Source organism: Triticum urartu, chromosome 6A (genome assembly GCF_056163025.1).
Source record: "Triticum urartu cultivar PI428250 chromosome 6A, HENAU_Tu73, whole genome shotgun sequence".
In the NCBI taxonomy this organism is placed as follows: Eukaryota; Viridiplantae; Streptophyta; class Magnoliopsida; order Poales; family Poaceae; genus Triticum; species Triticum urartu.
The window spans coordinates 4893381-4917278 of record NC_141878.1 but is presented as its reverse complement, the minus strand read 5'-3'; the positions used below and the strand labels follow the sequence as shown (position 1 = coordinate 4917278).

General features: G+C 43.1%; 1 protein-coding gene across 2 annotated transcripts in view; it reads right to left on the bottom strand.

Moving 5' to 3' along the window:
• LOC125512121 (callose synthase 7) overlaps nt 1–23898 on the bottom strand; it is a 47374-nt gene that overhangs the window by 16112 nt on the left and 7364 nt on the right. Inside the window, exons 10-30 of one of the 2 annotated variants that reach the window (XM_087531345.1) lie at nt 22089–22211; nt 21372–21489; nt 20851–21185; nt 20681–20733; nt 20548–20608; nt 14918–14972; nt 14782–14831; nt 14617–14703; nt 14423–14530; nt 14225–14313; nt 14069–14150; nt 13825–13985; nt 13572–13698; nt 13300–13469; nt 12959–13043; nt 12706–12857; nt 10881–10990; nt 10659–10781; nt 10514–10579; nt 10245–10428; nt 10050–10164 (exon numbers count right to left, since the gene is read on the bottom strand). In XM_087531345.1, the coding sequence (XP_087387471.1) occupies nt 10050–10164; nt 10245–10428; nt 10514–10579; nt 10659–10781; nt 10881–10990; nt 12706–12857; nt 12959–13043; nt 13300–13469; nt 13572–13698; nt 13825–13985; nt 14069–14150; nt 14225–14313; nt 14423–14530; nt 14617–14703; nt 14782–14831; nt 14918–14972; nt 20548–20608; nt 20681–20733; nt 20851–21185; nt 21372–21489; nt 22089–22211 (2454 nt within the window). The remainder of the gene's footprint in view (nt 1–10049; nt 10165–10244; nt 10429–10513; nt 10580–10658; nt 10782–10880; nt 10991–12705; nt 12858–12958; nt 13044–13299; nt 13470–13571; nt 13699–13824; nt 13986–14068; nt 14151–14224; nt 14314–14422; nt 14531–14616; nt 14704–14781; nt 14832–14917; nt 14973–20547; nt 20609–20680; nt 20734–20850; nt 21186–21371; nt 21490–22088; nt 22212–23898) is intronic. The other variant, XM_087531346.1, reaches the window with a different exon arrangement.

Below are 23898 nucleotides of genomic sequence, written 5' to 3'. Positions count from 1 at the left end.
AAGAGAGACCCAAGGGAGGAAGACTCCCGTACGTGGTAGATTTCATTTTTCGTATGAAACGCAGAGAGTCCCATGGGAGTATGACTGCCGTACGTATAAGTATGACACATCATATCTTATATTTCTTATTTCTATGGATTAACGTGGTGCCTCGTATGGTGCCTCCAATTAGTATATATATATAGGGTAACGCTATTCTAAGCATGAGTGTAGAATAGCTTATTTATTCTACACCCCCTAGTAACCCTATGTATATATATGATTGTAAACTGGTTTTTTATTTTCAGAAAATACTATGTGCATTAAATGTAAATTTGGGAGTATAAATGTATGTGTGATTTACAGACATGATTGTGATAGTACAGGTACCTATATGTACGCACAACACACTTAAGTATATACAAGCTAGCTATGTCACACATGCATGTGTAGTGCGTTGCCAGAAAAAATCTTTAATTTTCTAGGTGGCCTATTGGGCCTATATAATCTCCCTTGCAATACGTGGACTGCTAGGCAGATATAATATAGTTACAATTTACCATAGTTTAAAATAGCCGGCTATAGCCCCGCTATAGCTGCGCTATAGCTGCTTGAGCATGTTGCCGCTATTTGATTTCATGTACAATTTGCCGCTATAGCCTCGCTATAGCTGTTTTTAAGGGCTGCCGCTATATACCATAGCCCGCTATTTAAAACATTGAATTTACGTTTAATCCTACCCGCAGAATTAATATCTAATGGTTATTTATGGATAGTTTTCTATGATTAACGTGGAGCCTCGAATGGCGCCTCTAATTAGTAGATATCCCTTAACTTGGGCACTAAGACAACGTTACGGCATTGGCCAAAGGTACATGCTGTGGAGGCCTACTCGGCTAATCTTCTATATCTAAATAGGGGCACCCCACTAGGTGATTTTCCTGCCTTCTCATGAAGCCACGTCATTCGAATTGTTATAGCCATTGATACACTGTAGCTCTGGAGTTTGCAGCCGTTCAAACAAAACTTGTCCACCGCTAAGTGGAAGATACGGCTTCGTTCCTTTCCAACTGTCCCGCTCGCTCCACATCAACAATTCTTTTTCTTTTGAAAAAACCCCCCAAAATGAAGCGTCTATTTTTCTAGCCCAATCGCACTGAGTGCTGCCCCCTCCTCTTATTTCCTCCTCCGATGGTTCCTTTCATCTCCCAGCAGTAAATTTCCAGCGCTCTCTTCCCAATTTTTATGCCCCCTTTGTATTTGTGCCACACTTCACATTTTACGCGGCTGCCGGCCAAGCCTCTCTGGCCATCAACACTAGAGACATGCGGCCGTCCGCCTTCCGGGTGCCCCATGATCGCCGCTGACCTCCCGGCAAACCATGCGCACCACCATCAGCGACCTCCTGCAACTCCACATGCGTCAGAGGTGGGAACTCTCCTTCCTGTCTCTCTCGTCAGATCCGAACTGCATTTTTTTTTACTTAGATTGGTTGGAAGGCTGTGCTGGGAAGGGTGAGGGCGCCAACCCCTAGTTATATTTCGGCGGCGTGATGGATCCAAATGGATGCCAATCATGGACATGTACGCCAGATCTCAATTAAAGTACAGCCTCTATCGCCAAAGATAGGAGCAGGAAGATGAGGTCGTTCCCATAGTATATTTGTGCAGATCTTTACCCCTGTATCGTCCCCCTGAAGCCTTATATGTTCTTTTAGTGGAAGAGATGCATACTTGCTGTAAATTCAAATGAGGTCATTCCGGTCGTATATATTTGTCCAGATCATTGCTGTACGGGCCTGATGTGTACTGTAAATGCACCTTACTTTTTCTTTTTTTTTACTGATTGGCATGTGGCTCGTGGTCATGTACAAATACTAAGATGTATGAATGTGCAGATTGGAAAATTCATCACAGTACTTCATGCGACGTCCTATCATCCGCCATCCAGAAATTTTGTGCGTTAGTTTCTTCAAATTTTCTTTAAGTTTATATATAGCCATATCATTTGTGGTTCAACTTATTTTGCGGAGAGTTGCGGAGGTGCTTTCAGTTAAAGCTGATGAATTTCTAATGTGCAATTCAGCACCTTCGGAGTAGTATTCTGTAAGATTCTTTATGGTAAAAAGTAATTTATTTTTGAAAGATTTGTGGCTGAAATTTTCCTTTCATTTGGGTTACACGTTCTGTGTAGTTATCTCCCTCTCTCTGTATGTTGTTACATAATATGACTTGATGGTGACTTAGTTTGCAACATTTGTGGAACCAGGCTATGTGTACAGGTTTTGTGGTTCTTTCTAGACATGCCCAAGGCCCCTCTGGGCTTCGTTCGTGGATGCCTTTCTAAAATCCTGTTTGTTTAAGAGATATATGTTTTTTTGCTTTCACCCACTTGATGATGACAAGGCAAGCAATACGAGTAGAAAAGCATGTGTAGTATCGAATTTGCAGTTGGATATATTACTTCACTCTTTTGTTATCCAATAATAATTTATTTGTCTCCGAGTGCAGTTTATAATGCTATGTTGAATTGCTATTTCTCACATTGTTTGACGACGTCTAAAAGTCAGTATTTACTCATCTTCCAAGGTCGGATTTAGTATGCTAATATTGTAGAACAATGGCTCTATGAATTGCTGTGATATGCTTGGTTGTAAAGTTTTGTTCAATGTCAAACTTATTTTTTATTTTTATTATAATATACTACATACCATAATTTGTTGTTTTCTGACTCATTGATTTTTTTATGCAGATCTAAAGAGCTTTGTTATGGAGTGCTATGTTTATTATTTAATTGAATGCAAGTGATGTTTAAATATTTTCACAAACATGATTCTTTGGTGTCCCGTTACCATTCTAATAAGATGATATTCATGCTTTTACAATTTTGGATTGAATCCACCAACTAAATAAGCAGCTCTCATACTTTGTATGTTGTTCCCAACCCATCAGTGAAGCCTCAGATGTTTCAGATGTTGTGCCTCAGCCAGAAATATCAAGAGGCGGACGTGGGAGACAGCGAAGGGGAAACTATGGGCATGGTTTGCTTGTTAGTTGTGTGTGTTCAGTTAGCGATCTATATATAGCTGTATGTGATGTATCCAACCTTTCTTCATCTTTGTAACTATATCCGCAAGTCCCTGCCAGTTTCCCTTATTTTGGCTGATAGGTTTCATTTTCAATGGAAAATAGAAGCAAAGAGTTACTCCATGTGTTCTAAAAAATGTTTGTTCTGTAAGAAAAATCATTTGTTTAAAACAAGTGAACATCACACATAGTTCCCCTATAGAAGTTTCCAAGTTTTACTTACCGAGGTAGCAATGTCGGAATATATTTACAGTACATTGTTTTTTTCTTGAATGTTTCATTATTTTGGTAAGACGAAGGATTCATAGCTTTGTTAGATTGATCACATTGAAAATATTTTGTTTACTCTCAGTCTCGCACCCTTTGACACTTCCAATAGCCACTATGAGTTGTGTTCTGCTCTAAGATGCTCAGCAAAAGACTACAAATTTCCGCAGCAACGCGCGGTGTATCTACTAGTCGTCTATAAATGGAGAGGCAAGCGACTGATATGAAATAAGCAAGACGGTAGATGAAATAGTTCTTCTATCTATTCTAGCCTCCCCACCCGGTATCTCACTAGTACGAAAAGTCTTATAGGTGAACTCAAATAAGTGGCGGGCGCGGCAAGGCACCGGCCATAGCTATTTTGAAATGTTTGCAGTGGCGGTAATAAATTGCGTCCGTCACAACTAGTTTAACATCGGTGGAGGGCCCTTTGTCTTCCCCGCCACACGTAAAATCTTCTGTATGGGCTTTTTTCATAACTCACCTGTGGCGGGCACGAGCAGGGGCCCACCAAAGGTATGTGTAAGAGCAGTGGTGAGCATCTCCTAACAACTGCCGCTAGTTGCCTTGCCCGATGCCCACTATTGGCAGAACATAGTTGTGGCCGGTGCCTAAATGCGCCCGCCATAGCTATACCCATCCACGAAAGTTCCACTTTCCACCAAAACCACCCCTCCCTCTCACGAAAAGGCAGTTTGAAATCTTAACTTCTCGATTCTATGCCGCGCTCGCCCCTCAACCCCGTGCCTCGCCGCCGCCGTGCCCCTCCTCCGCCACCGCACTCCTCCGGCGCCGCGTCTGCCCTCATCACCGGGCCTTCCTCCACCGGACCCCCTCGGCTCTGCGGCCCGGCCCTAATCCCTGGTTGGGACCCTCTGTCACGGCCCTCTCGTTGTCGGGGCCCTCCTATGCCCCTTCTTCTCCTTGACCCATAGTCATCGGGCCTCCTCCACTGTCGCCCCGTACTTGCCATGGCCTCCTTCGCCAGTAGCAGGGGCATGACACTGCCGCCTCCCGCCAGCTCCTCCACCTCCGAGGCCACCACCGATCAGTCCTCCACCTCGTGCTCATGCAGTGTACTGCTAAATAATGTGTATTGATTGTAATTGAATATTAGTGTTAGATTCATGTATGTAGATGAATGTTAGTGTCTATAAATTTGATGTATAGATTAGCTTTAGATTTGGTTCACACATTTATAGATTAACATATTTATAGATTGTCAATGAATATTTGTGTTTAGATTCACATTAGTGGATGAATTTTATAACAAGTAACTACTTTATTCACATTAGTACAGATTCAAATTAGTGTATGTTTAATATATTTACATAATCGGCACCCTTTTATTCAAAAGAGTGTAGAAAATATTAGTTGATGCCCAAGTTTTCTGTTCATCCACAGTCTTTAATATTGGTTGATGTTTAATAAATTACATAATTGCTAGGCTTTTATTCTATCCATGTCTTATATGTGTGAATATTCACATGCATGTTTATTTGGAGTGCTCCAATAATACAGAGCTTCAGAGGAGTGCAACAAATATCGTCAAACGTTGACAATTTTAGTTTCGCGAGATTTCAGATACTCAATGTTTCATTTTTTTGCATAACTCATGCCTAATTTTTCTTTCCATCCTATAACTTATAGAATTATTTCATAACATGAACGTAGGCAATGAACGAAGGATGCCACTTACATGGAGACACGAGGCTAGGTGCATGTTACAAAATTCACCTAACTTGCAATGAGATCTCTGTTGATTTTCACGATGACTTTATGGAGTGGGTTGTATGTTCCATTTAATTAGTGTTATAGCTTGTGGTTTGGTAATGTTGCAACCACAATTGTCTAATTTCTGTTTTCTTTTTACCATGACGACCGTATCCCTTGTTGGGGAAGGGAGGAGTTCATGCTTGTGGCCAACCTGGCCATCAATGGGGAGTGGATGATTAATTTCAACATGATGTTGTTAAAAAATGGCATTTCCTTGACACTCACTCTCGCCAACGAGGGAGGGAGAACATAATTCCATTGTCAAAATTATATTGACATTGCCACACAATTCAGGATGCAAGCTAGGAAGTCGTTCTTACTTTTTGTTAACGAATTTGAGGAGGGTCATCGTGGTGGCAACAAAATCTATCTATGGTACGCTGTCTAACAATCATCGTAGTACATACTTCTGGTGATGATCAAGATGTTGTAAAAATATGTACTGCTTTCTGGCACTAGATATAGCACTTCATTGAATATATATGCTGTATGCACTTGTTTTATTGTACCGTATAAGTACTAAACATTAGAGAGTTGCTGAACATACATATGTTTATTGCATTATCTTGTACTAATATTTTTGCTTGATTAAAATTCGCTCGTGGTTAAGGTATGCTGCAATATGTATTGTAATTTCTTATCACCATCACTGTAATATATGATCTTAGTTTTATGTAAAATGCAGCCATGACAGCAAAAATGCCCGTGGCTGTAAAGATTTTAATTTGTATGACAAAGCTTTCAGTGATGGGCACTGAAACACGCCCACCACTGTTTAACTTTAAGCACTGGCGGGCCGCCACTGATGGTCTTTCTGCCCACCACTGTAGACTCTAACGAACGAGGGCCCGCCACTGATACATGTATATGTAGCTACACACGACCTCAACAAGGCTTTCCATTGCTTACGAGATGCTGGAGGCTAAAACGGCACTATCTTACGAGGGCCTGCTCGAGTCTAAGATTCCAAGACGATGTTGACTTTTTTAGTCATGTATTAACAGAGGAACGAATTAGTGAAAAATAGAATGGGACTGAATGCTCGGCTCTTTTGGTTCAGTAGCTCTGACGAGTCACCGAATAGTAGGAAGAAGCCAATTTGGTGACAAACTACAGGTTGAGTGTGGGCACATTAAAAGACAGTCAACTGTGTGTTAGCACATACGTGCATATATTTGTTTATTGTACTTCTTTTGTTAGCAAATTATCTCCTAGGGTCTTAGAACAATGGAGTATTGCGATTAGTTAATTTTTTTGGTCCTCTTGTTAAAAGATATATTTGAGTTACATGTATTTCGTAGTATAGGATTTGTAATCCGTCTCCTACCTTATCCTTTGGAGAGGCGTCTTGCCCTCCAGTATGGACTCCTATATATACTCGCCCGTGAGGCTTAATACAACATCAATCATATTCCGCTAATACCTCTCTATTCCCTTCTATCATAGTATCAACATAACCGGTCCAAATCCTAGCCGCCTCCCACCGCTTCCGCCTCACGCGCCGTCCCCGGGGCGGTCGCCCTTCATGACCGCCGCCGGGGGCCGTGCCGTCTGTACCTAGGGTGCGTCCGCCGGTCGTGTTGGGCGGCTTCCCTAGAGAGCCTTTTTTTCCCGATCTTTGATCCGGGTTTTCTGTCTACCGCAGGTCCTCTTAATCGGCCTTTTACAATTTGATTTTTTAATCAAAGATCGATTTGTGTCGCCTGCCGCCGCCAAGAACCCTGCGCCTCTACTCCGGCACTAGCGCGAACACCCAGCCTCTTCTTCGACCCAGCGACCTCGCGCGACGCGGTGCCCCGTCACGGCCGTCGTCCGCCCGTCTGCCGGCCGTCACCGCCCCGCTCCGAACAGGATCCCTACATCAACCACCATCTTCGGTACCTCAGGTTAGCCGACTCCTCGCTGGTTGCGTCGGGCTCACCGATTGCCTTCGACTAACAGGCCTCCTCGCCGGCTGCCGGGCGCTGGACGCGCTCATCTGCACGTGGTTCCCTGCCTGCCGTCGACGCCTTTGTCTGCTCGACCACCCCGCTTTACCGTCATCATCACCGAGTAGGGCCCCCGACATCATGAGCGATCGGATTGATTACCTCACCGCCGCCATCCACTCCATCCGCGCTGCACGAATGGCCTGATCAGTCGGTTGCACGCACCTTTGTAGGTGTTGTGAAGGCCGCACCCAAATACATCACGCCTCTCCACTGGTCGAGCAATGGGCTGCTGCTGCATCACTCCGTCGGGCCGAGCGTCACCTCCCCGTGGTTCTCCCCATGGCTACACCGACTCGCACATTGGCGCTGCGTCGCCCCTTCTGGCCTTAGTGCCATGACACACCCGTCCCCACCGCCGCCCGAGGCCGTCTACGTGCTGCACCGACCCGCGCTCCGCAGCTGCGCTGCCCCTTAGGGTCGTAGCACCGCGGCCCATGGTCTACACTTCCGCCCCAGGTCTTCCCGCCGTCGCCCCGACTCGCCTGCTACGGCCGCATCGCCCCTTCGGGCCGTAGCGCCGCCGCCTGTGGTCCACTCCATTGTAACCGCGCATTGACTTCCCGTGCCATGCGCCATGCGGCGCCCCTCAGCATGGGAAAGCCACCATCATGGCCAGTCTTCGTCACCCTGTCGGATTCTTCCACGCCTACTTCGAGCATCGCTGCCACACTCCTAACTCTGTGGCTGCCACCGTCAGGCCGTCGTCGCAGCTCTCCTTCGGCATCACTGCCACTCGCTCACCCGCCGCCCGTCCACCCTCCTTCGTCTTCGTCCAGCACTAGCTCATCGCCTGCGTTGTCGTCATCATCCCCGACCACTTCGTCTACTCTGACCACCATTGGCGACATAGGCCCAACGCCGATTAGCGTCGCAACCGTCATTGAGTCCTTCTCTGCTGGCCCCTCCGACTCCTCAACATGGCGTAAAACTCATGCAGGTCTCATCTACGCATGGCTGATGCTGGAAACACTGATGCGTGCCTTCATCCACGACGTTTCCACGGGCCTGGCAACCCTGGTGCGACGCTTCGTCAACTTATTTTCCGTCCGTCTATGTATGCCTGGTGCAGGAAACACCGAGCCATGTCTTCGTCTACGACAAGCCCTAGGGTTTCGCAAACCCGGCACGACACCTCGTCAACAACTACGTCTCTTCCTGGCGCACCACTACTTCGACACCTGTGCACCCATGACTAAATTGGCGCCTCCTTGCGCGTGCGGCTCCATGGTGACATCCTCGACACAGGCCACCCCGACTTGATATCGACCACGACATTCTTCGCACGGCTACACCACCCAAGCTCTTTCTCGACAACAGCACAAAGGACTATCACCTCACTTCAGCAACTCATCGGCTTCCTCTACTGTCCATGCGTCCGCGACGCGACACTGTCCCTGACGCTCCCACTTCAACTGTGGGGGATGTTAGCCCGTTGGCTGCTATCCTCTCTAGTCCGACCATCAGCGACGCTCCTGTTGTTTGCAACACTACAGCTACAACTGTGGGAGGGGGGGGGGGGGTGTTTGAGATATATTTGAGTTACATGCATTTGGTGGTCTAGGATTTGTAATAATTCTCCTACCTTATCTCTAGGAGAGGCGTCTTGCCCTCCAAGCATGTACTCCTATATATACTTGCTCGTGAGGCTCACAACATCCTTCATATTCGGTCAATACCTCTCTATTCCCTTCTAACACCTCTACCTAGTCTCCCATAATCGGAAAACAGTTTTTATAAATCAGGCAAGAAACTAGCAAAAATGGGCCTTCTAACTAGTATAACGCCGGCAACTCCCACCTAGAAAAACGGATCGTTGACATGCCGCTCCCATGAACGACATGGCAATATCCCATCACTCCACCCTCCTGCCGTCGTCGGCGCCGCTACTCATAGCTCTTGTGGGGCTAGCTAGCACGCATGACAGCCCAGCTTTGCACGGTCATGGCCCTCGCCATGGCATGGGGTGCTGCGACTGCTGGATTCCGGCGGTGGCGCAGATGCAAAGTGGCGGGGAGACCGCATGGGTGAGGTGTGATGGTGGGCATGATCGGTGCTGGCAAAGTGCCCCGATCGGGAGGCACGACGCCTATCTAGTGGGTTAAGCGCTCCGCCCGGGCTCCTGTCGGTGATAGTGATGTGCCTTTCATGCTCCAGTTTCGGCCCTGAAGTCTGTTGGGCCGATGGGCCTGGGAAAGGATCTCTTCCATTAGGTCATAGTGGATGGTGGTGTACTCCATCATGGGTGTTGTTCATTGTGGTGATCACTCAGGCATGTAAAGATATCTCTACATATTGTGGTGGCCACCAAAATGTCTCCATGAGGGTTCCTCTCTCCATATTCGATTGTTGACTTTGCCGGTAAGACAACTCATGAGTGACTTTGACGTTGGTGCTACTCCAGCATCCGGTCTCAAGCTCTAGGGTGAAACACTAGTCCAACCTGAGTTGATTATACCTGGAAATGGCAATGTTTACGTTGTTACCTTGTTGAAAGCATTGCTCGGCTATGCTCTGACTCGGTCTTCATTGCGAAATCGTAGATTTTCGCCTTTGATGGTAAATTCGGTGAGGGGTCCGTTTGAGTGTCACTCCCTTCCTGAAGGGGTTGTTGTTCAAGAACCTCTTGATCTATCTGGTGCCATGAGATAGTTTGTGCTGAAATGGTCTTTGTTCTGTTTGCCTACCTCAGATCTGATTGTTTCAGGGATATTTTTTCCTTTTTCTTCACCTACACATAGCTTTGGTCTTATATGAATTACTATTTGTTGGTGTGTTTTTTGTGTGCATACGTTACCGTTATCTTTGAAACATCTATTTGCTCCATTTTGGGCCAGTAAAGTCGCCCCTAATTTGAAAGTTTAGTCTCCCACCCTGGAAGGATGTCTCTCTCCCACCACACGATTAGCACATATCATAAGTGAAAATATGCGTCTTTATGTTCAGTCAGTACCTCCTCATACTTGTCACCTGCTTTGACGAGAACAGAATAATATGTCTTTTCTATCACGCCATCTTGAGTCAGAGCTTCTACCTCATCAATGTAAGCAACACGTAACGATGGATACCTGAATATCAGATGGAATGGAGTAAACTTACTATTCAGGGGTTCTCTTTTCGAAGATAATAAAAGCACTACGTTTTGTACATTTTCAGGAGACGAAGGATATTCATATGACAAGCATTATCTTTCGGATTCCCGGATATTTTTTGCATGCCATATACTTGACATGAGATAACATAGGTGAATTTAATATCTGCAAGGGCCAGTGCCATATCTACAAGGGCTCCTCCCTCTTGATCGGATCGTGTTCTAAGACGGTTGAATTTAGCTGCAAAGAATATATTAGAAGTGTCTCAAATATTACAATGAAGAAGATTGGAAAAGACCCTGAATGGACAAAGAAATAATCTAACCAATATCAGTTCTATCTTGAATGCATTGAATTTCAAGTGCTCTCCTATAGTACATCGTTCCTCTCACTAGCAATGTAAACACGAGTAGTTAGACAACAAGTTAGAAAAAGGTTAATGGACCAAAAGACATCGTTAGTGCCTTTACCAGTCCTGGCAAGCGTATGACCCCTGTAAGATGCCCAGGGACTGATTTCATCAATCCTTTTGTTAAGTGCCTCTTCATCCCTTGGTCTAAATCTTATCCGCTCAAGACAGTTCGTCCATTCGTCTGTTATGCAGATACTATGATGAATAACTTACTGGGAGCAGAAGGTAATTAACTTCCTGAATTATTATGAGATAAAAAATGTATTAAGAGCAAAAGTACCTGGGAATACTTTCCGTAAATAGAATATAATGGATATATGATTGTCATTCTGTCTATTAAGATCTTCTGGCATAAAGAATACATCCTCGTTGAAATATGGAGTTAAAACACTGATTCAAAACAAAATTTGTTGAACAAGAATTCAGTTCAGCAAAAAAGTGGCATGACCAAAAATAATTTTTTTAACAGAGAAAGCAATAGTTGACATAAGCCAAAAATATGAAATCAAGACAGTGACAGTGCCAGGAATTCATGAATGTGATATTAATTTAAACTTGGTATCTCAGTGCTCGCGCCACGCGCTGGCTCTGGGGCATGGCATCGAGCTTCTCGTGGACAGAGGCGGCTTCATCACCGGCGTGGTGGTCCAAACTTGAGTGCGACGCTGCGGCAATGGGTGGCAGTTATACTTCACGGCAACGCAGGTTTGCTAGGCATCTTGCTGCCTTGTGTGGCAGGAGATGCAAGCATTGAGGCCTGTCCTCGGCTGCTTCTCGTCCGGTCGTGCGATGTGCCTACATTCCGGATCCATGACGCAGAGTACGCCGGGGCTTGCACTGGTTGGATCTGAGCGGGTGCGGGGCTGTTATGCTGGTATTCCGGTGATTGTACTATTAATCTACTCCATGTTCTGTAATGGATAGATTGCTACTGGAGGCTAACATTCCACTGCCGTGCCTCGGCTAGCAGCTGCTTCGTCGTCCTCTTGCACTGCTGAACCTGACATTTGAAAAATTCTGACCAGCCCTGTGTTGCTCTTGGCCACAAGAGTGCCGCCTCCAGGCTGACGCCACCAACACCCTCTCTTCCATGAGTCCTCCCCTCGCCGCTGCCTTTGGGCAAAGACCTTGTGGTGGGGGGCGGCAAGACGACGTGCTGGATTCTTCTAATCTCCGCAGAGACCACCATGGTTGGCGGCAGTTCTGGATAGTCTGTGCAACACAGCGGCGACCTCGCTGCAAATAGGTGGCCACCCAGAGATCGTAATGAGCGTTCCTTACCCCATATCCGGTGTTTGGCTTCGCCGGTGACATGCAAACTATGGATGAAGACCTAAGGCAGAGGGATGGTTGTGCAGTCCGCACATCGCATGTAGCTGTTGGCGGTATCGTGAAAACGTCATGGCAACAACACATGAGTGACTTCGATGGTGGTGCTACTCGAGCACCCGGTCTCGAGCTTCAGGGTGAAAGCCTAGATCTAACCCTAGTTGGTTATATCTGGCAATGAAGATGTTTTTCTTTCGCTACTTGTCTAAGGCCTTGCTCAGATATTATACTGGGACTGATTCTTGAGGGTGAAAACATAGATTCTGTCCTTGGGTGTTTCGATCCAGTGATGGCGGTGCTTGAGCATCGCTCCCTTCTTGAAGGTGTTGCTTTTAAAGAACATTCGTTCTTGTGTTCTCATTGGATGGTTGATGCGGATATGGTCATTTTTGTAATTTTTAAATCAGGTATCTGATCTTTTTTCCTTGCCACATAGCTTTGGACTTTGTTATTTGATGGCGTATTATTTTGTGCATGCAGTGGTGTTGGCTGCGGCATCCTAGCTATGCAGAGGCAGGGCACGGGCTCATTGTTTTATCCTTACAATGGTCCATTTTGGGTCAATAAAATCCAACCTTTGTCAAAGCAATACCTACGTATTGAAAAATTTATACTATCTTTCGTACAATTATTAGTTGTAGAGTTTTTTCAAAATTCTGTGTTGCCAAGCGAGTACAGATTGAACGTGGCTTTCCCACTGGAGAGAGAAAGAGAGACCAGAACATCTTGCCAGTATTGGTTGTAAAAGAATATGATGGGAAATTTGGTTTTCTTACCTGAAGGACATCATGCTGCGGACCTGCGGAGCCCTTGGCATATTCATAAATAGTGAGTTTGAAAAGAAAACCATCCTGCGCCGAGCTTCCAAGTTTGTCGGTATGTATGTTGCAGATTCTTTCGTTGTCAACAACAGTTGAAGTCTAACACACTGTTCACACATAATTCCAATTAATAATGATAGGATACATGTGGTTGTAAAGTTACAAAACCTGATACTATTGAAGTAAGTAGCTCAAAAGGACACATGACCTTCTCCCTAAAGGCTTCATCACGTAATACATCTAGTTTTAGACTCGCAAACAACTCATTGTCTCTGTCATCATCCTTCAAAAGACTGCAGGTTTGTGCAAACCACGTGATTGTCAAAAGTCATTCCTGAAGGTGCACATTACAGCATATATCTTGTCTCAAACGGACATCGAAAATTGCAGCGCATCAATGGGCCCGGCAAACACAAATATAACAAATTGTTTTGATGATATTAAAAAAATGCCACATCCATGCCAAAAAGAACAGAGCTACATGACATGACAAAAACTACCTAGCTAGGGTATTATTAATACACAAAACAGATAGTAGTGAGGGCTTACCCTTGTCCACTCTTCATAATATCATGAGTAATGATTTTCATTATATCTTGTAACAGGTTGACAATTTTTTCCTTTATTGATTCAATGACCTTCATAAGCTTTATTGCGTCCTCGACCTCACTCATAGTTTTTTGTGGCTTTGTTGGTAGATTTTCCTCAAGCACAGGTTTCTATAAATAGATTGATCAATTTTTAAAGAGTTAGAATGAAAATTGCTAATATTACATCAACAAATTCGGTTAAGAAAACAGAGTACAATTGATTATCAGTACCAGTATCAGACTTAGGAGCATATCAAACTTAGCACTTAGCTCAGGAAGTTCATCCAATCGGAATTCATCCACGAGGGACTGATATCGTATGCTATCTTCAATGCTATCACGTATTTGATCAACAACACTGTATCAATGACATAATGGAACGTTAATTAGATTATCTCGCCACATAACCATATGGAAAATTAGTTAACCCAATATAAACACAAGTTTAATCATCAGCTAAGAGGATAGATGGAAAATGGCTTACTCCCTATCACTTAGGTCTCCAATAAGGCTGTACATGATATTTAACAATGTGTCATAGCATTCCTTTACGGCAAAATAAATATATGGATCTTGGTTTATCCGCTTTCTCAATTCTTCATCCCTTTCCTTCACACCCTTTACCATGCCAAGTGCTGTTGGAATCTAAAATAGCCTAGTCATGAGCATGATGGTGCCTGGCCGGAAAAAAATAGTAGTTCAAGTGGTGGATGATTGAAATGGCATACCTTATTTGCAAGAAGGAAAATAGGGAATTGAAAAACACCATTGTCGCCGATAGATGATGGAACAACCAATAAATCTCTCTCCCTACAGACAAACAACAGCGCAATTTTAGAAACATGTTAATAAAAAGAAAAAATATACTAACACCAAATATAAACCTATTGCTTATTAAGTCTTCTTCTCGCAAGGAGTTAATAAAACAATTCCATATGTCGGAGAACTTATCCATATGCAAATTTGTGTCCACCTGGTGAGAAGAGTTTACATAAAAAATATATAATAAATAAATCAGCTAGTTGATAATAAAAATGAGTGGTAAATAAAATGTTGATAACAAATATTTGGAAAAACTGGACCTGGTGCCCATGACTATTTGATTGACTACCGTGTGCAGGCACAAGATTTTTGCAAATGGCTCCTGGGATTTCCTCAAATCTCGATTTTAACATCCCAAGGGTTTGGATCTGTACCAATGTCGACATTGCTCAAGCGTTAATTGTGGAAAAAATAGAAAGGCTTAAAATTATACAAATATACATATACTACTAACCTCACCCAAGCGGCTGAAGAACCCATTTACGCCTCCACATATTGTGGAAAAAATGACATACCATATTTGTGTGTCCACAAAGTATACCTTTACGAAAAGTTCAAATGAATAGCTTGAGACTGGGAAATTGATAAACCCCCGAAAGTCGCATAAATTCGTACATACCATGACAATCGGAGCCCATAGAGAAATAATTACACCAGAAGTGTGCCGCACTATAAAAATGCAGCATGGTATAAGTCCTTCAAACTTTATGCAAAGAAATTACATATGAAATTGCAATGCTAAAACATAATCTTACAGTAGTCCTTCCCCACAAACATAATTGCCTTGGTAAGTCTAACTATAGGAGAAATCTGTCAATGGTGATCATAACAAAAATAATCTCAGTACAACTTGAACATATGAAGTTACACAAGATGATGAAATTTGGTTACATGTACCAGAAATTTAAAATGGGTTAGAGAAATCAAGTGCTGGTTAATCCACTAATCTTAGCATAGTGATTGTGTTTGGCAAAGTAGCAATAGATAAGGAGTGTTCATGAGTATAATTGTGATAAACTAAGAGCCTAGCTCGTAACACCAATGTAACAATCACCCCCGACCACTAGAGGGGCAGACCCAGGATTCATAACTATAGGCCTGACATCTAGCGATCAACCCTAGGTTATTCACCTCAATTGCTACTGATTTACTTCTGCAATCCGGGAGAGAAAGCTCAAGTTTTTGTCAAAATCTAGCATCTATTGTCGGACAGGGAAAGCGCAAAATTCTTGGTGATGAACACGAATGATGGGAACCTTAATTATTATCTCACAGAGACTTCATGGAGCTGCCATTGTGTGGTAGCAGCCTCAGGTGGAGCAGTGCTCATCATGCTAAAACATTTGATCACTTCGACCGGGTGTTGATGTCAATATACTAGGAAGACACAGAGACAAACTGTTACATACTTTGAGCTAAATTTGAAATGGGCCAGAAGAAGAATAATGAGAACCCACCACAAATCAAGGTAGACCGGTTATCGTTGATATACATTTGAACTACAACACCGGAAATAATCTATACAATTAATGACTAATTATGTGGTTAGTTGAGCAAGCTATGGGAGGAAATATTTCTCACTTGAATAATTCTTGGCTGACATGCTTGAAATCATGATCCAGCACATGTCTAGGCATAGGAGGTGCAACTCACGTACTAGTGCACGTATGGATTACCAGCTTTTGATTGACCAAGATGGCATAGGCCATGACAAATATTATTACAATGGGTTCTTAGATTGCTCAATTCCCAAAACTAAGGCTCAATACTTAATATATCGAATGGAGGAGCAGATTCTAAAGGCAACAAATAATTGCCCTTTTGACTAGCACCGGAGCACGATGCTTCCACATCATTGTTCTTCAAATCGGCATGGTTGTTGGGATGATAATATGAGATCCCTTGATGATTTTGTCCCGATAGTTGTAGTCTGTACCTCATCAACCAAGCCGTCATATCAACGACCCCCAAAAGTGACCAAGTATTGTACGACAAGTAATTCATCATTTATATGGGCCTCCTGTAATATGTTGGGCCACAACCATCACCGTGTCATGTAATCCAGTTACAACAAGTGTGAAACAGATGGGAATACATAACGAAACTACACTGCATAAAAATGTGGATCTTCTCGTTTACACATGTCCATCTAATGCTATCGGGGAAGGCATGATTCCACCTTCTTCAATCGTATGCATTCATAGGTTTGAAGTCACATAGGCTATAGATGAGGAAGGACATGAAGGCATATATTATTTGAGGATACAAGGGCTAGGGTTAATAAAGAACTCCAACTAACGTATTAATTCAACACCCAATTCAAAGCCAAAGATATGACCGAGTTCAAGAGCCCAATTTGAACCAATTGGCATGTAGTAAAATTATCCGAGGCTCGAGGATTTGTTCTCTAACCATCTGGACTTGTGCCTCAAACCATCTACTATAGTTATAAGGGTAGTCACAGATGTGGGACTATACAGCCTCATTCATTTCTATTCTTCTGACTCTACCTACGTAGGACCTAATAAGCCCCCATGACCTTGTATGAGCATTTGGCCCCATCTAAACCTAGTGTTATGGGGGCTGGACTATATATAACCTTCCCCACCTCCGTTTTGAACAAGCTTGGTGTTATTATGACTTCAGAACTATGCTCCTTCCCCCCTAGGGCAAAGGCCTCCACATATGGATGAGAACCAAGACCTCCTCATGGAGATGAACCATTTCCATGTTAGATTTTAGCTTTCTCCATCAGTATTCGCGATGAAGTCACGCGCGCCCACCCTAAGTCTCCACCTCCAGAAATAGGATACTGATTACCTTCGTTCACCTCTTCACCACCTCACTTGTATGTGGGTCTACAAGTTTAAAGGCTCACTATGATGGTTCTCTCAAGTGCTAGAAGGATCGTCTTGAGGTCCATGCCTTTCGGTAGGAGCATGGTTGTGACTATTATTAACATCCTTTTTTTATCATTTTCATGCCAAGAATGTCTTCCTTAATTTGAGTTGCGTGAGGAGGACTGCCTGTAACCACCACCTTTTTATGGCTTGGTATGTTGCCTTTGTCACCCCCATATATGGTCTTAATAAAGCCTCTTGTGCCGGGTTTGACCACTTCACCTCCTAGGTCACTTCTGCCCCTTGATGAGTGGTATTTGTCCAGATTACATCCCTAGGTTCAATCTTTCTTGTATATGACTATGACATGATCATCACTGGAGATGAGTCTGGGTACATCGCCTTTGAAAAGGCTCATCCCATTGAGTAGTTTTTAATATTTGATCTTCGCCATCTTTGCTACTACCTTGGGATAGAAAATTCTTCTACCTCCGATGGCTTCCTTATATTTCTTCTGCTGCTCTTATTGATGAGCGCATTGTTGAGACTTTGATGGAGCTAAATGTCCACTTCCAAGATCTTGGTGGTAACCCTCAGCCTGATATGACACGTTATGATCATCCTGTTTGGAGCCTTATCTATCAATATGTCACACGTCCAGATATCTCCTATATGTTCATAATTTGAGTTAGCTCATCTCTGCTCCCACTTCACTTCACTATGGTCACCAACCATGAGCTCTAGGATATCTTCGTTGGACTATATTTCACCATCTTCCCTTTCGAGGCTCCAGTTCATTACAACTTCGGGACTATTCAGTTGTTACTTGGGCTAGTGATCCATGTGATCGCCGGTCGCTTTCTACATACTTTGTGTTTCTTGCTTATACTATTAGTGCCTAGAAGATAACTAAACAAACTTCAATTTTTTGATCGAGTGGAGAGGCTGAGCTGCAAGACATGACTCATTTGACAGTCAAGGTGACTAAGATATAGTGATTGCTCGAGGATTTTTGTGTTTTGTCACTATACCGACTACTCTTTTGTCAGATAGTACATGAGCTATTAGTACATTGAATGACCTTCTGATTCATGAGCTAGCAATGCACATTGATGTATATACTTCCTTTGCGCTGCTATGTGTGCAGATCAAGTGATTCCTCTCCCGCATGTGGCTTCTGAGCTACATTTAGCGGATGTATTCGCAAAGGCATAGACTATAGCACAACACGACTTCAGTGTTATTGATCTTCCATGAGTTTAAGAGGGGTTTGTTAGAGTTTTACATCTTTCTATCGCACCCGTCTCGAGATAATCCTATCTTCACCCTCCATTGCTCATCTCATTATTAGTGCAAAAAACATAAAATGGTGTCCAAAGAGTAGATTGTCACGTTAATACTACACAATATGGAGGCACGAGTGACTTCCTACTAGTAATTGGTGCACCTACTTGTGACTGGGGAATGTCGGTCTCAACTATTAGGTTTGCATTTTTATTATACATGATTAATTCCACTGTTAACGTATGATAGTTACTATTTTTATAAATCTTATAATAACTTGATTTCCTTGGGTTATGGGCATCCTCGTTATGCAGAGTGTCAGTCTCCTGGATGCTCCTCTTTGAGGTGCTACATTAGGTGTTGTTTGGCTAGCACCAGAGTGTCACTCAATGGAAAACTGGAACGACATGTGTGGCACAACAAAGAGCTTCAATACGGGAGATCATTTGTTTGCCATGTTGTTCATGCCCATCCATCAACAACATTAACTGCCTTATTCGTGACTTGCTTACACTCATCGAGCATTTATGAGGTTCGCACACCAACTTTTCCAAGTCATCGTTCTTCCGATTCGGTTGTTCGAAGGCCCATGCTATTGAGTTGGCCTGAATAATAGGGTGCAAGCTAGCTCCCTGTGATAGCCCCGCTAAATAGGGATGATAGACCACTTATAGAGAATGTCATTCCTTTTCGGGAGCCCATTTGGAAAGAACTCAAAAGTTAAGCGTAGTTAGCTCGGAGCAATTTCAGGATGGGTGACCGACTGGAAAGTTTGTGCCAGGTGCGTATGAGTAAGTACAAAGTTAGCAGGAAAGACTAGTGTTGATATGTGTGGTCAGTCTAAGTCCCACCATGAGTAACGGCTAGTAACCAACGGGTGTGTCCGGCGTGTTCCAAGTTGTTCTCCGAGCAGAAGGTCGGGTTACACGGATGTTTGTGGTGCAGCTGTGTGGTCATGTTGTTCATGACATTTGTGGCCCACCGTGGTACACGACATGGCACATGTGCCAGACTGAATGCGAGATGTGCCAACAGGGAAGGTTCATGTAAACCGATGAGGATGTCAGATCCTTTGAGTGGGGTATATGTGTTCAACTGGCCTCCACCTAGGAAGATGTCACACCAGGAATGTCATCTTCCTAGGTGGAGGTCAGTTGCACATGAACGTGTTCAATCTGTTTATGGAAACAATCATTAGGCAGCAGATCAGCTAAAGCATTTAGTTTCAGATGGGCACCTAGGATTTGTCACGATGAAACTGTATATACATATAAGGCCGCGATATTCATATCGCCAATGCAATGCAGCAGGACCTCGTCTGCAGGAAAGATCCTTGATTTCTTTGGTGTGGGTGTCTACTCTTTTTTTGTGGGGTTGGTGTAAGCGTCTACTCTTGGAGCAAACAACTAGAAGTGACTGTTCACACCAATTTCATGCAAGGTGGAAATTCAGATTGCTTTGCAAATGATGAAATGTGCCCTCATGAGAGTCCCATGCAAGTAATAGGGCCTCCTTCTGTCGACGGTTGAGAATGAACGATTTTTCAGATATTACTTGACAAAATGGTTGCGGAGTTGCTTGATTTATGGTGAATCACTTCACATGCGTGGAAGGATTGTATTGCCTAGGGCCTCATGTCTAGCACGGTTTTTCCTTGGCTAGTGAAGGCAACTAACAATAACAGGTGGGCATTTGTTCGGAAGATCGCTAAGATGATACTTAAGATGTGATCGCGTCATTTCTTATTTACTAGTGTTCACCCCATCAATTATGCTGGTCTGGATCGAGATCCTCGATCCTCAGTTGCTTGGCAATAATCTAATGGATCCTTTGGATGTGTTTGCAGCGGATTGACTTTGAGTATATAGGTATTTTTTTATCTTTGTATTCGGAAGAATATGGATTTGTTATCGATCACCTAACTTATCTTTAGGGGAACCTTCCTACCCTCCAATCCTTGTACTTTATATCAACTGCCAGAGATGTTGAATCCACAACATAGCGTATTATGCCAATTATATTCCTCTTATTACATGGTATGTGTTGCAAGTTCCTGTACCTAACTCCATTGCATCATACTGTCTGCACCATGTTGCCCCTAGGGGGTTGGGTTAGCAGTTGTCTTGTTTGTTACCTGGTTTGTTTTACCCCGGCCCCCTTTATTTTTTCTATTTTGTTTATCATTGTGGCCACTGAGCGGAGAACTCTTGTAATTGTTGTTTGCTTCTCTTAATGAAAGGGAATGCATAGCTTGTACCAACCTCGACATAATAGCTGAAGACAAACTTGCATATAACCAATAGCATCCAGAAAGATGTGTACCTATTTATAAAGAACAATAGTTTTACACAACGTGATAATATGAATAAGCTAGGTTAAAAAGCGGTGACTTACTTAAGAACTGAGCATGTGTCCTCATACATGCCTCGGGCTACATATAACCGTGGCTGAGTGATAAAATAACATGAGTGAGAACTGTCAAGTGCAAATAATTCAAGAAAGAAATCATGTACATAGATCTAGTCCTCTGAAAAGAAAATTTAAATTGTTGAAGTGATATATACCTGATTCCACCACAAAAGAAGTCTAACAATACGAGAATTGGAATGCTCGGATGTCCTTCGAATTGGTGGACATATGAAAAAGAAGGCACTGAATATGTTCGGTAACATGTAAAGAGTAACTGCAAAGCTATAAATAGATTCACTCTGGATATTCCCAATCCAAATGTTAAGCAACTTCACAAGTCCTCTTGGACTATTTTGAATAGAACTTAAGTACGATGTAGGAAGAATAATCATCCAGGCAACTGCTACAACAAATTTTAAAATAAATCGTATCATCTGCGAGCACACCAGACTTCTCCAGGCATCCCGATTAATAACTAACTCAAGTGTGGCTGAAAAAGTTGAAGGGACCAATCTTAGAAACTTTGCAGCATTTCAATCAGGAACTAGAGCCAAAATATTTTCAAATTCTATAGAGATGCGAAAAAAGAACAAGACATGTTTAAATAATTAAAATAAATCAACTATGTCAGTTATCAAGATGCATTTACTTTTTGAATTACAAAATACAGTCATACCTTGAAGAAAGTTTAGAAATGCAGCTGTTATGAATATTGTCAAAACATTCCTGAAAACATTTGGTTCCAAAATAGCATAGAGTGATCCAGAAGGGCTCCAAGCAACAATTACCATGGCCTACAAAAAACTTCACATGACATGGCAAAGAAAGAAAAACATAACCCCTTTGTCTATTTATAGAAGCCCACTTTGTAATTTAATTAGGTCTATCTTTGACAACTGAGTTGACCAAGAAAAATATATATTACACTCCCTTCTTTTTTTCAACAAGGCCGTTATCCGATTTTTCAAATAACAAGAAAACAAAGCCAACTAATAAGTATAATGATTAACCGTGTTGAAATTTCTCGTGTTCATGGAAAATTAAGCATGTAACACGGGGTGAATCTTTCTCTATGGCTGCATGCATGGTTTTTATTAATAAGCCACATTGGACAAGGCAAAAATTGAATTAATTATTCTCTGAAATAGATAATGGCCTTGTATAGATGCAAATTGTATTTTGATACTTTTCTTGTATTTGACAGAGGAGGGAGTATGCCATAAACAATATACCATTGAAAGTTAAATTCCATAAATTGATTTTTTGGCATATCACATATAATTTGCTGGTGAAATCAATGGTCAAAGTTATATTCAAATTATTAAGTGGTGTTGCATAAAAAGATGGAGGGCGTGAGAATTTGAATTTAGTCATCAAAGGCCAATAGATATACCTGGAAAGCTAATACAAAGAAAGACCATAGTCGATCAAAGCTTCTGAAGAGGTGCAAAAATGTACGAACTTCAACAAAATTAATTTTGGACATCCTCCGTGTGCTAACCACATGACCATGTGGCTGCATAGTGTATAAAACTAAAATTAGCTCGACTATCTTGCCAAATATAATTAGATTTGATCAAAGTCTTCAGCAACATGCATCTGAGTCAATGAGTGCAAATGCATACATGTCCACTTAGTCTCTAAATAATAATATGTCACCATTAAAAAAGGAATACAGACCAAAATTTGTTATGTGTGTATTATAGCTGCTTATATTACCTTATTGTATATGAGAGATATCCTGATACAACACCTGTACACGAACGATGTATTGCCCCATGCAATACATAAGTTTGTATTCCTTAACAAATGTTCCCGTTTAGTTCTTCTCCGTTCACACTGCTCACTCTCACCAGTGTGGCTTCAAATAAAACATGCTCAGTAGCAATACCGCATATTACAGGTTTCTTACATCACTCAGACGAGTGTGAATCAGTGCATGGGGAAGTGACAACAATAGTAGCGACCAAGTAGTAACAACTAACAAGCGTTGGGTAGCTGCAGAGTAATGAATCCCAACAGGGAGCAGATTACTTGAGGCTAGGTAGCTAAGCAATCCAGGCAGTTGACAGTCATGGATCCGTAGAAGTACTTCAGTCAGTGTTCGAGGTCGACATTTTGTGGTATCTCCTATGCTTTTCTCTACTCGACGACAAAGTCAGCGATTGCTTGAGACTTGATGGCTGATCGGTTCTTTTACACGGGCTCAAATTTTAAGAGCTCGACTTCCCACTTGGCCACAGGTCTGGTGGCGTCGTTGCTGTTGATGATGTCTGGGAGCGGGGCGTGGGTGACCACTGTGAATGTGTTTCCCTGAAAATTGTGGCATAGCTTCCGGGCTGCCTTGAATACGTCATACGTCATTTTCTTGTAAGGTGGGTAACGCAGATATTACTTGCACTGACGTGGTATACTGAACCGTCAACCCGCTGTTCCTTTCCTTGCTCTTCCAGTTTACTGCTATGACCATGCCTACCAACTGTGTGGTGGCGGATATGTACAGCAGCATCAGTTCGTCCTACCAATTGTCCTTTGCTTTGTCACTCCAGTGGACTTTACCGCCTTTGTCTAGGACATGGTATAACGAGAGTGCTTTTTCTCCAAGCAAGCATATGAACCGGCTTATGGCTGCTACGCATCCCGTTAGTTTAAGGAGTCCTCGTGCTGTCTCAGCTGGCTCGAGCTCGACGATGGCCTTGCTTCTCCGGGCTTGTCTCCATGCCTCGCCAGGATACAAGGAAACCGTGCAGCTTTCCATAGGGGACCCCGAAGATGCACGCTTCTGGGTTTAGTTCCATGCTGAACTGACGTGAATTTGCAACAAAATTCTCGAGGTTGGCTAGGAGGTTTGTTCCACTGGTTGATTTAATAACGATGTGGTCGACAAATTCTTCGACATTGATGCCCATCTGGTGATGCAGACACTTCTGCATAGTGCATTGATATGTTGGTCCGGTGTTCTTGAGCCCGAAGGGTATTGTCACATAAAGAAAGGCAAGAAACGTGTGATAGATGAAGTTATCTATTTGTCGGACTCCTTCATCCTGATTTGATGGTAGCCAGAATAAGCGTCCAGGAAGTAGAGTCTTTTGCAGTCTGTGGTGGAGTCTGTGGTCTAGTCATTAGGGGTAAGGGTAATGGGCCTTTGGGCATGCTTTGTTGAGGTCCATGTAGTCAACACACTCCTGCCAGGACCTGTTCTT